Raw genomic sequence first — 12941 nt, 5'->3', positions numbered from 1 at the left:
TATTTTTTATTTTTTTTTTCTTTTGAAAACACTATATATACGCGCTTTGAACGTCATTTTCATTTGCACCACTTGTTTTAACGAGTACTCTCTCTCTACAATGTATTTTTAATAGTATTATTCAATTTAATTTTTTTTAAATGTATTTTTTTTAAATTATTGTACTTTTTGAAATTTTAATAGTATTATTCAATTTAAATGTATTTGTCTCGTAAATTAAATTCCGTATGTTGATACGATTGTAAATTAAATTATATAATTGTTATTAGTGATGTGGATATGTAGTGTGAAGGCTATGTGAGGGCTATTTGATGTCCAGTTGATATGGCAAGCTGATGTGACATAAGAATTGTAGCGCTGATGATGAGGCAGTGTGAAGGCTATGTGAGGGCTATTTGACGTCCAGTCTTACTGGAGATGCTCTTAGGAAGTAGTCATAAAATGTCGTTGGGCAAGTTGAGATTCCCACGTGGGACACACGGTTCAATAGTAGTCTACAAACATTAATGTTCGAGACGACAATTACTATCCTGAACTAAACTTGTGTGCAAAACTTTTCAGCAAAACAATAAATTATAAACATCAAATAGGAATTTGCCTAAATTCGCAAATTATATCGATCGAACTAAACATAATGAGAATAGTGATTGATTAAGTATGGCTTTATCTTTTTTTTTTCCGGTATAATTTTGTCATATCGAAAGTCGACACAACCTGCAATGATCTCTTGCTATTGCATCCAAGGAAATTACTAATAAAATTGGGCAGACAAATAATGTGGTCCTAAGGTGATTATTTCCTAGTTGGTGTTGGGACACAAGAAAGGACTTTTGTAATTAAAATTATATTGACTTATATTAATAATTTGCAACGTATCATGTGCAATAATTAATAACTAATTATTATAAAGAAGATAATTGGGGTATTGGTGTGGTTTTTATAGAGATGTGTTCAAAAGGTCGCTGCCCATTACATCCTAAATAAATTGCAACAGAATATTTTTTTTATAAATTCTAATAGAGATTACAATAGTTTTATTTAGGATTGGTGAATCCTAGAAATTGAGTAGATGCACCATGAATTTAAATCCACACCAGTGTTTATTTTTTATTTTTCTTCCAACTTATTCTTCACTATTGATCCACTTTTTTATTATTAAGGCATTTAACGACCATATATATTAGCTTCCAGTTATACGTACTACACCATATCATATAGTAAGTATAACTAATTGTTTTGATTTTTTAAATGGCCAAACTCCCCCAAAAGCTGATGGTATTCACAATTTCAAAATGAGAATAAGCAATTTCTTGTCGTAACATAAAATTGTTTTCTAAATATTAAACTAGTTGATGAATTGAGATCGTTTATCTCCTTAAAATACAAAATTTGGACTTAACAAGTACCAATATATTGGATGGATATCTGTACTAATATGGAGTACTAATAATTGCTTAATTTTGATTGTATACTCTTTTGTCTATACAAACATTTTTTTTCAATAGTACGTTAGAACTTAGAACTCTCTTCTTTGTCTCTAATTTTTTTTTTCAGTTTATCATAAGAGACAGCTAAATGTCACTTCTTCAACGTATAAAAAATCTTAAATATGGTTTGACGTGTATAGACTTTATGGTTAAGCATCCGTGAAAAACTAAAATTTGATGAAATTTGTAATTCCGTAGCCGTCATGTCTTGCTATATTAATGATTTATAATAATTGAATACAAAATTGGCAAACACTAAATTTTCTTTTTAATCCATCGGCCGAACATAATATTGTACTTACTATTTTGCAGATATAGAGCAATGGATCATGAGGCGTGCACTCCAACAATTCTGCTAATATTACTCTGCCTAATTGTAGCTACTCTATTTTCTTGGCGTTTGCTTGTATTTGTGTGCTAAAAGTGAAACTATTTGAGTATGATTAACCTACTTAGAAGAAGTTGGGTCCATTTTGATGCTCCCTCAGCCCCTATAAAATAGACAAGTTTGTAAATAACACGAGTTTTAATATGTAATTGGTAAAGTAAGAGAGAAGTATGAAAAAGTAAAAGATTGAGGTTTAATGAGTGTTAGTGAATTGTGTATGATTATTATTTGTAGAATAAACTTTCCATATTGAGTGTTAATAAATTGTGGGGGGTCCACATTAAAATGGGCACAATGCATAAAATGTACTTATGAATTTATATAGATCTATTTTAATATTTTTAAGAAAATCTAATATAATCCAATTATTGATTTTAGCGATCAATTGACTATCAATGAAACTTTAAATGTGAAAGAAAACGGGTCATAGTTTTAGGCTCATCCCGAAAAAATTTATCTAACTTGAATTTTTAAGTTAAGGCCAATAATTAGATACAAATTCCTTTTCTTAATTTTAAAACCAGAAGTGTATTGAATAGTAGTAGTAAATTAAATACATGGATGGAGACGAGAGCATGGATATTTCCCTATCATCCAACTCAATGCAACTGTCAATTTGCATTGAGGAAGTTTCCAGGAAGATGCATTGAAGCAAAAACAGTCATTTTTATAAATGAAAAATTAAATTCATGTAGAGGAAAACTGTAGTGTTTGTTGCTTCTGCATAAAATTACGATCAAGAGTACCAAATGAACGCCACAGATTTTTGGGGCCACCGAAATCCTTTGATTTGTTTTAAAGATCTCCACACTTAAATCTAAACGGTTTTGTTATACTGTCATGGAAATAATAAAATGCATCATATTATATGAAAGTGAAAAAAAGAAAGAATAGGGATGTTAAATAATGTTTGGATTGGATGGCACCAATCATTTGTAAAACTGAGATACTATACGAGAGAGGATTGACGTTGATACTCCTATCATGAAATACATCTGGAGTCTTTATACTAATACATTTTATTTCATTATGTCATTTTATAATTTTTTTATATCATTAATTCTTTATATTTATGCATTTTGAATCAATAGGTAACGAATTTAACAATTTAATTAATTTTTTTGTGTTAATTAAATTTACTTATTTTTCTTCTTTTCTCTTATTTATTTTGAAATTAATTCTATTACAACATCGACTCAAGAATTATTAGAAAAATAAAAATTTATTGATATTGTTCATTATCAACTTAATTTTTTTTAGTTGATAGTACAATTGAATTATATTCAAAATAAATAAGAGAAAAAAAGAAAGAAAAATAAATAAATATAATTAACACAATGAAAATTAATTAAATTCTGAAAAATGTTAAATAAAGATCCAACCAATGATATTTTAAATTTAAATGTAGTGGTATAAGGAGCTCAAATTTATTTTATATGAGAAATACGAATTAATATATAATATATTAACTAAATATATATATGTTATTTTTGAAAATTTTGTTGAAAAATCTATGTACTCTACATAAAAAATGTCAAGTTGTGATGATCAGATATAATTGAGCTAGCCGGCCCAACCACATAAGACCCAAACCGAAGGTAGCTGAACATGGGCTTTCTAGTCGACACATAAAATGATAAAATTAGGGTTAAATTAGAATAAACAGATTAGTGTTTGGTAATAAATTGAAGGTTTCTATTAAATTGTAGTTGTAGCCGGATCTGACTTTTAAATTGGGGAAACACACCAAACCCTAATTCTGTATCGATGGCGATCAAGTTTTATTCTTTTTCTCTGGAACTGGATCTCCCTTCGCAACCAACATAACTTCGTCGATATCCAAGCTCTTACAATTTTCTTTTATTGCACATTTCCCGTCTAAATCGCACCTGACAGAAAAAAGGTATTTTTTGTTTAAATTTCTATCGGACCTACATTTTTGCTTTAATTTTGGTGGAAAAACTATTTCTCTTGTTTTTATTCTTCTTTCCCCTTGTTTGTTTTGTCTTCTTTTTGGGATATTTGTTGATTGTCTATTTCATCTGGAAAATGCCAGAAGCCGCCGTTCCTGTATTTGAGTATTTTACTGTGATGGAAGAACCGGCAAAGTTGCAAACTATATTATCAATTCAAAGTTTCAAACGAAGAAAGAGGAAAGATGAGGACGAACACATGGTACTACTAAATTTATTTATGATTGAATAATTTGATGATACATATATGAATATCATCCATAACATTGCACTAGAAAATGAAACTAAATAGTAGGACTACTTGTTACTATGTAGCAAGCATTGAGAAGTAACAGTGTAGTGACACAATTACACACATGTTTGAAATTGGAACGCACTAGTTTAGTTGCCCTTCTTCTCTGTGTAGATATAATCCAAATGGGCCTCCGAAACAGCCCTTCTCATCAAACACTCTGTCTCTCCATTTCCACATTCTTCCACCCCCATCAACTTCTGCCATCCAAAACTTATTCAATTAATTCATAATCTATTCAACAATATTAAAACACCATATCACAACAACTTACATCAAAAGAATCAACACTTGCAACCTTTAAATCAGATTCCTCACCCTTGATTTGTTGATCCACTTCTCCTGCTGCTGCACAAAGATTCGAATGGTATAGTTAAAAAAATAGTCGGAAAAACCAAGCAAATGAGGTAAGTACCTTTCGTTGAAGCCATTTTTCTTGCAGATGCGGTGGCAGTGGAGAAAACAAGGAGAATGAGTAGGAGTTTATGAAAATTAGAGTTCATGGCTGAATTGAAGAAAAGGTGAGGTTGAAGAGATGTTGGATTTAAGTTTTAAGGGGGTAGTGAGAGAGGAGAGGGTGATATTGTTGGGAGTTGGAAGGTGGAAGAGTGCATATATGCCTAACAATATAAATAGTTAAATACATGCATACCGCACTCAACTATCCTTATCTCATCACTCCTCTTTTTTCATTTTTTTTCAACAGTTTATACTCCTACTTTATAATGACTGTCAAATTTTGGGCATAATGTGATAGACGAAATATGATGTCAATGTACAAGAAAGATGCAGTATATGTGTTGAATTTTGGTCATGGCAGAATTTGCCAGAAAAAATTAGGTATGCTTGTAAAATCGTTATGAGTGCTGATGTATTTGAAATGATTTGAGTTCTAAGATGACTTGAATACATTTTTAAGGTTGTTTGACTTTTCACTTTGCATCATTGTTCTATCAAGTTATTGGACTCTTATCAGAGTCATGGTTGAATTATTGATGTATATATATTGCATTAATTGAGAGTGAGGTTAATGAATTGCAACATACAAAAACAAATGGAGAAGTCAATACAACATATTCACGTGATATTACGGATCCTATCCTGAAGAAAGCAGAAGACACAGGATTTACCGATTTGGTTTGGTCGTTGTCGAGCATACTTCTACTGGTCCATATATATATGTCCAAAATTAAATGTGCAATTAATATCACTTCTTCAACTATACAAAAGTCAACCATCTTGGAATTAGCTGACATCCTTCCTATATGATGGAGTACTACTATATCACTGGTATTTTTAACCCCTGATAAAAACTCATAACATTTTAACACTGTTTTAGTGTTTTATGATCGTATTGGTATTTTAGAAAACAAATTCGATATTGATTAACGAGATTTAGCCAACTTCGAAATTTATATATATAGATTTTTATAATGTATTCATGATTGATAAAATGGATGTTTAATTAATATTATCCTTAATACTAAATTCTCTCAAATTGACATTTTTAATGCAAAGGAATTCTGTAAAATTAGCTTAAGTATATAATTGCTCTCATCTTTCAAAATAATAACATAGTTTTGGTGGCGTGTAATCATGTAATATAGTCTATACAATTGATAAACTTTTGAAGCATTTCAGGGTTAAACTTAAGTTTTTAGTTTAGTTTCACGCTATATAAACGTGGTTTAGCTTAATTATCGTGCAATTGATTGTTTAATGAGTTTTGAAAGAAATAAAGGGATATAAATGAGAACTCCATTCACTGTTTCATGGCTACCAATCTCTTCGAAAGAATTTCATGTAGATATCTTGTCCTGTCTTAATTAGATATAACTCAAGTAGAAAAAGTTATGGTTGTTTTGCGTAAAATTGTCAGATACTACAAGAGATGCACACAGCTTGTGCACATACACCCTCCGAGCGCACAACCCATGCGCCTAGTGCAGTAAGAGATGATATTATTCTCAAGGGATGTTGTGAACGAGGCTTTATTATACGATACCTAGCAAATTGAAATTTATTCCAGTATAGTAAATAAAAACTTCAGATGTTTGGCACCTTTTGAAAAAAGAATTTACATATGTATGAGTTAGTAGGAAAATTGATTAATTAATGTATATAAAATATTTTAAACACCAAATAAATTTAATTAAAAAAGAGCCCAAGTTTTGGTAATGTATGAGTTAGTCAGAGGCGAATGTAGAAATAAACAATTGGGACTTTAATTTCTAAATTTTATTTCAAATTATAGTTTTAGTTGTTTTAGATAATTTGTAAGAGCTTTTATACAATAATTCACATTAAACTTGGAGAAATTTAAAAAATTTAGAAAATAGAATTGTTTAAAAAACAATTAGTTAACGAGGGCTTTAAAGCATCCACATCCATGCTCTTTGCCAAAGAGCATGGATGTGGGCCCGGACCCACATTTATTAATTTTTTACTCTCTGCTATTTCCCAAGAGCACAATACCTACATCCATGCTCTTCCGCAAGGACATGCTCAAGGGTCCCACCATTGTATTATTCAATTTAAATAAAAACATTTCCACAATATTAAAATGCATTAAAAATATCCAAAAATACTATTACTAATTACTAAAAAAATTAAAAATTACATAATTAAAAGCCTAAAAATTAAAAAATTCATAATTAAAGTCTAAAAAAATAAAAATTACATAATTAAGAGAGGGTTTGAGTGAGAGCGGAAGATGTAGATGAGTTGTATGAAAAAATATGAATGATGGATAATTTGATGTGAAAATGGACGATGAATGTGCGTATTCATAGATGATTTTGGGATTAATATTTTTTAAAAAAATTCAAAAAAAATTCAAAAAAATGGTAATAAAACGGCTATATTTTTGTGAATTCGAAAATATATTTTTTAAAATTTTTGGTATTATTTTTGATTTTTTTTAAAAAAAGAAAATGCCAATGGCTAAGCTGTATGCTAATAGAAACGCGCCACGTCGCCCTGCTCAGCGGCACGGACGTGAAGGGGTTGGCTGCGGAAGCGTGCATCAAATTGATCACATGATAATTTTAATCTATATAGCAGATTATTTAGACAAAATCTATTCGTGTAATTATCACATGTATCATGCTCATAACTTGAATTTAATCATGCTTTAGCGTAATTGAAACCTAAAACATGCTTACTACGGAGTTAGCCAATTTACCTCGTTAATTCTCCAAAGAATCGAAGATGGCTAACGCCTTCTCCACGTGAAGATCTTGAGTACTAAACCACGGATCTTCTGACTGGTTCCTAGACTGTAAATTGATATCAGGGTGAGCTGATCTCACTAGAGTACTAGGACTTAAATAAAGAATACGAAAACTGCTCACGGAGGGAGCTGAAAAATCGTCCCACTTGTGCAAGGAGAGGGGGACGAAATTTGCTTGAAAATATTAAGTGTATTTTCTGTCTCCTTTATTCTCCTATTTATATTAAGACACATATTGGGCCAAGTCAGAGATCTATGGAAGAATTTGGATATGGCCTCCCCCAATTAGCTTTTTACTAATTAAATTGAACCCACAATTTAATACAACCTTATATTGGAATATTACGAGCAACCACTACAGAAATAATGTTGCACTGCCCTTCCAAATCCGAAATTACAAGTATTATGGGTTTCCATTTGTTTGTCGTTCATTTCCCGCGCTTAAGATAGAAACGTCCATTAATTAATTAATGTCTGCTATGAACTTAATTAATTAATATATTATTAACTTCAAGAGTGGACTTAGCAAGAAACGCTTATTTATTATTCATAGAGTAATCAAACTCCAACTAGCTAGGTTCTGAATAATAAAATCTTGTTTCGAGCTCACCTCCCGCACGATTCATTACAATAGCAATCCTAGCACCGCTAGATATTAATCACTACTACCCAATATACCAGGATTCTTTGGTTGCGAAAAACCCGCACCATTTGGTAAGTCAAAGTAGTGCATAATCAATACCGTATGCTCAATACTAACATATATTGATTAAGAAATTAATTATCAAGACCTCGTCTTTCAGTATCTAGCATAAAGACTTGTCTCGCTGTTAGATCCAATTCAGTGCTATACCACACCAATGTCATCTTATTTCAGTAAGGCTTAGAAATATGCGGACTGACATTGCAACCTTTCACGATAGGTAGTACAGGCCTATCTAGGTTGTGGAATTCTTATTTTTCTTTGTTCAGAACTGACCATGTTACCTTAAAGTGGACGACGCCCACAACCGGTCTACTTTGTTACGTTATTTATACATTTAAATATGCAATAAACATTCATTAGATGTAAAACATAACAACATTATGATAAAAACAATCTGTTGCATCCATTGGAAAATAAAATATAGAGTTTTACAGTATTCAATCACTCGAAAGATGATTTGTAGTATATAAACTCTAACAGTACGTGCTCGATACATCGAGCAGCGCCGTGCCGTTGGCAAGAGCACAACGGCGGACAGGGGGTGCCGCACCGATGACACGGACGTCGTCCTTCCCCACAAGCACCGATGGGGATGCTCTTAGTTCCTCCCCACTTACTCAGGGGTAGGCCCTGGGCGTATCCACGTGGAGCATTGGTGGACAAATGGGCTCCTCAAAAATTTGTATTAATGCTATGTTTCAATAAATTTACAAATTTATTTTATATTCTCCTTTAAATGTCTCTTGAGCCTTGTCAATACTTAAAATTGCTTATAATATATTTTTGTCTTTCTTTACATCAGTTGGTTTAATAAGTTGATCATGCAAGCTGGCGAATATCAAGGGGTACAAATAAATGTTCCGATCAAGGGGTATCATGTAAAAAGGTGAGAGATTATATATTAACTAAATAGGGTAATGATAATTGTACATAATTGTACGTACATAATCGAACTTTTTTTAACATTTTACACTGAAAATCGATTTATAAACATTAAGTGATTTAAAATAAATTTCATACTAATCATTTTGCAACACTTCGAAAAAGAATTGGAATTTTAACTTAAATATTTGTATATTTAAGAAAAAAAAATACTTATTTTACTAAATATTGTATATATAATTCGAATCAAGTTCGAAATCATGTACGATTTGATATAAAATTTCTATATCACTTCTTTCTTATTACTACATATAATACAATAAATAACGAAACTAATTTTTGATTAAATTTAATTAAATTTAAGGATATTATGTACATAAACAATTTATGTACCTTTATCTTTCTCAACTAAATAAAAGCCAAAACCCTTGTCTATAGAAAATAGCAAAGCAGTTCAAGCAAGTTTCCAATTAAATAAAAGCCAAAACCCTTATCTATAGAAAATAGCAAAGCAGTTCAAGCAAGTTTCCAATTAACGAACGGTCTTCTCAAATTTATATCTGATATGATCGAGTTTGTACTCGCTTGGTTATTTAGCTAATTATTTTAAATTTCTTGTAATATTTAATATATTCTTATATCAATTTTTTTTCTTCAAGAGTTTTTTTGCATGGGACTGGTTGCCACTAGTATGCGTCATTTACATAAGTGGCATCTCCACCAATCCTATAAGGACGCGTTTTATGGAGTGGAATACGTAGGGTTGGAAAAGTTATCCACCATATTTTGGCCGTTTTATAGTATGAAAAAATAATCCCGGTAAATCGGGATTCACTCCTTTGACCCGAAAAAATTACTGTTTGTTATGGAAAGTGGTTGAAATTAAACCTCCCAAAAGTAGTGGGTTTAGATTCACTCCTCGGGGCTTGTAACGGATAGGGGAATACATTTCCCTCAATACCCCTCCATTTGTCTATTTCGGAGAAGAAAATTTGAGAAATAAGGGTTTTGAAAGTAGTGAGTGTATAAAGAAGCTGGAAGGAAGGCGACGCTGTCTGTATACTCTCCGACCAGCGGGTCAGGCGTCTTGACGACACTCTTCTCCGGCTAGCAGCTCGCCAGCGTGCCTCATTTCAGGTTACATACGCAATTTTTTGCTTCGAAAAAAACATATAGGTTGCACAATCGCGTACTATATTTGACCCGATTCCTGCACAATTGCGTACTATATTTGACCCGATTCCGGCAGTTGAAAGTTGATTTGTTAAATTTGGTTGTATGTGTTGCCGATTACTTGTTGTATTGTGTCGGAAAATATGTAGATTTGACTGCATTGATGCTGAATGCTCAAACGTCGTAGGTTCTTCCTAGAAATTCCTAAATACCCCAAACTTGAAACTCTAATCACTATTTTCATTTTATGATTTAAATGCATTTCCCAAAAAATTATGTGAAAATTTGCCCATATGGAATTGGTTTTATGTCTTATTTTTCGGATCTCTAGAATGCTATTATTGTGTCAATTGTTGTTCACATAAGCTAATCAAAGATGGTATATTAAAATCAGATATTGTGTTGGGTCCATGGCTGATTCAGCTTCGACGAATGCGAATGTGATTCAGTTGGTAGAGGATGTTGTGCGTAACTACCGATTTGATACAATTTGTGTGATATTGATTGCACTTCGCCACCTTGCACGAACCCGACGCATGAATCGAAGACGAAGTAGAGCCACCTTCACACGCCTTGGTCGGGTACCGGATCAAGTAAGACACATTAATCGGCTCGTCGGAGTAAGTGATGTTGCTTGCTTGGAAAATCTTAGGATGGACCGCAACACCTTCGGGAGGCTTTGTATAATGCTGTGTCAAACTAGGGACTTAGTTGATGGGGAGTATGTGATGGTGGAAGAACAAGTCGCGATGTTCTTGAGTATTTTAGCACATCATTAGAAGATTCAGGTTGTTAAGTTTAATTTTTTGAGATTAGGCTTTAAAGTTTCCCACTATGTACACGCTGTCTTGCGAGCCGTGCTCAAGCTTCATGCATCTTTCTTGGTTACACCCGAACCCGTGCCTGATGACTATGATGATAACAGGTGGAAGTGGTTCAAGGTACGAAACCTTGTGTTATCTTTTGTACAATACTTAATCTTAGATTTCTTTACAAATTTGTATGTCTAACCTCCATCATATATTATCCAATTGTAGGGGTGCCTTGGGGCAATTGACGGGACATACATCAACGTACATGTTCCAAATGCCGATAAGCCTAGGTATCGATACAGGAAGGGTCAAATTTGTACCAGTACATTGGCCGCGTGTGATAGGCTACTGAGGTTTACTTATGTCTTGGCTGGGTGGGAGGGCTCGACCGCTGATGTTAGGGTTTTGCCTAACGCCATCACTCGACCAAACGATTTCAAAGTACCTAAAGGTGATTTTTTTAAAATAACTTAAATCATGCACACCTAATTTGCTAGTAAAGATCTGACTTTTTTATTACATAAAATAGCATTGAATGAGGATGTGATTTTAGGCAACTACTACTTATGCGACAACGGCTACACTAATTGCGATGGTTTCCTAGCTCCATATAAAAGTGTTCGCTACCATCTCAAAGAGTGGGGTCCAGCCACAGAAGCACCACAAAATGCACGCGAAATCTTTAATATGCGGCATACAAGAGCGTGAAATGTCATTGAACGAGCTTTCGCTGTATTGAAGATGCGTTGGGGCATTCTACGAACTGCCTCATATTATCCTGTGAAGATTCAGACATGGTTGATCATAGCTTGCTTTCTACTCCACAACTATATAAGATCAGAGATGCCTACAGATCCAATCGAAATGACTGAGAATGATGAGTTCACTGATAATGAGGAGGCAGGGGATGATGGTGTCCTCGGGGAATTTGTTGATAGGGTGGAGCCTTCCCCAGCATGGAAATTATATGCGCGATGCATTGGCAGAACCCATGTGGACTTCAGTGAGATATTCTTCACCTCTTGAATCTGTGTAGATTCAAATTAATTTTACTCTTCCATCTGTTATATGCATTATGGTTTTGTTACTTACCCAAACTTATGGTCTTTTGTTTCCATCCATTCCTGTAGTGGGGGAATCAAGTTCTATGAGGACTCAAACTGTTTGCTATTGTGTGCTGCTGAGATGTGGAGATTTGTTATGAGGAAGCTCGAGCACCCTATGCATTTGTAGTGTTTATTTTGATTAATATCCAGTTTTTAATGGGAAAATGTATTTTGATCCCAGATTTTCTGCCTTTTAAACTGACATTGTCGACTGAAAGAGCATGGTTTGCGTAGGTGTCGCTCAAGCAAGGATCTATCATACTGATCAGTATAAGAAACCCCGCTAGCCTAGAACCTGCTTTCAAAGAATCCTCAACCCTCTTCTATGGGGTAGTATAGTGAAGGTAGGGGTCGAATCCCACAGAGATGGTGCGCTAAAACTATTGCGGTGATATTCTGGAGGGTTTGGTTAGCTACCACGCTCGGGTTGAGTCTCTACCTAGGCAAGAATTTAAAAGTAGTATCCTACTGACTAGAATGGGGGAGAAGTGTAGAGGTGCAGCTGTGTACGTGGAAATGGGTAATCATGGTGTAACAGAAAATATTCGAGAAGTACTGGGTTTCTATTTTGGGCCAAACGGAATATCCGAAGGTAGTGGGAATTGTATGACTAGGCTGACAGATCTGCAGAGTACAAACTAAAAGTGAAGGACAAAAGGCAAAAAGCATCTAAAAAGTAAAAGTGGTCCCCAACTATTGACATGGACATCATCTTCTTCAACACACTTGATCAAAATTAAATGACAACTCCAGATTCGCCACGTAAAACACAGAATAACAACTCACGAACACAGATCCACAAATAAAATTCCAAATCTGAAATCAAACACCAACACTGTAACTCCGCATACCGGTCAACATGAAAACGAATCGAAACTCAAACTAGACTT

At 33.4% G+C, this 12941-nt stretch overlaps 2 protein-coding genes and 1 long non-coding RNA gene across 6 annotated transcripts; 2 read left to right on the top strand and 1 right to left on the bottom strand.

The window, feature by feature from the left end:
- Window positions 1-3553: 3553 nt before the first annotated feature.
- Window positions 3554-5085, top strand: LOC121762535. Its single transcript, XR_006042235.1, has 3 exons — window positions 3554-3778; window positions 3932-4050; window positions 4583-5085. It is a non-coding gene; the product is annotated as an uncharacterized LOC121762535 (long non-coding RNA).
- On the bottom strand, window positions 4052-4690 carry LOC121762512 (putative phytosulfokines 6). Of its 4 annotated transcripts, none has more exons than XM_042158409.1 (3): window positions 4556-4690; window positions 4415-4488; window positions 4052-4340 (listed from the first exon to the last, which is right to left on the bottom strand). In XM_042158409.1, the coding sequence occupies exons 1-3, from the start codon at window positions 4641-4643 to the stop codon at window positions 4230-4232; spliced, it is 273 nt and encodes a 90-aa protein (XP_042014343.1). In that variant the 5' UTR covers window positions 4644-4690; the 3' UTR covers window positions 4052-4229. The 4 variants fall into 4 exon arrangements, with proteins under 4 accessions (XP_042014343.1, XP_042014359.1, XP_042014352.1 ...); XM_042158425.1 differs by having other exon boundaries at window positions 4052-4337; XM_042158418.1 differs by having other exon boundaries at window positions 4415-4485.
- Window positions 5086-10543: 5458 nt separating the features above from the next.
- On the top strand, window positions 10544-11971 carry LOC121772777. The gene is made up of 4 exons (XM_042169998.1): window positions 10544-10892; window positions 10950-11074; window positions 11171-11386; window positions 11687-11971. Exons 1-4 carry the CDS (start codon window positions 10544-10546, stop codon window positions 11969-11971), a joined length of 975 nt encoding a protein of 324 aa, XP_042025932.1.
- Window positions 11972-12941: the final 970 nt, after the last annotated feature.

This window comes from Salvia splendens, chromosome 2 (genome assembly GCF_004379255.2).
Source record: "Salvia splendens isolate huo1 chromosome 2, SspV2, whole genome shotgun sequence".
NCBI lineage: Eukaryota > Viridiplantae > Streptophyta > Magnoliopsida > Lamiales > Lamiaceae > Salvia > Salvia splendens.
Note: the sequence above shows the minus strand (reverse complement) of the source record. Positions and strands in the feature narration are given on the sequence as shown.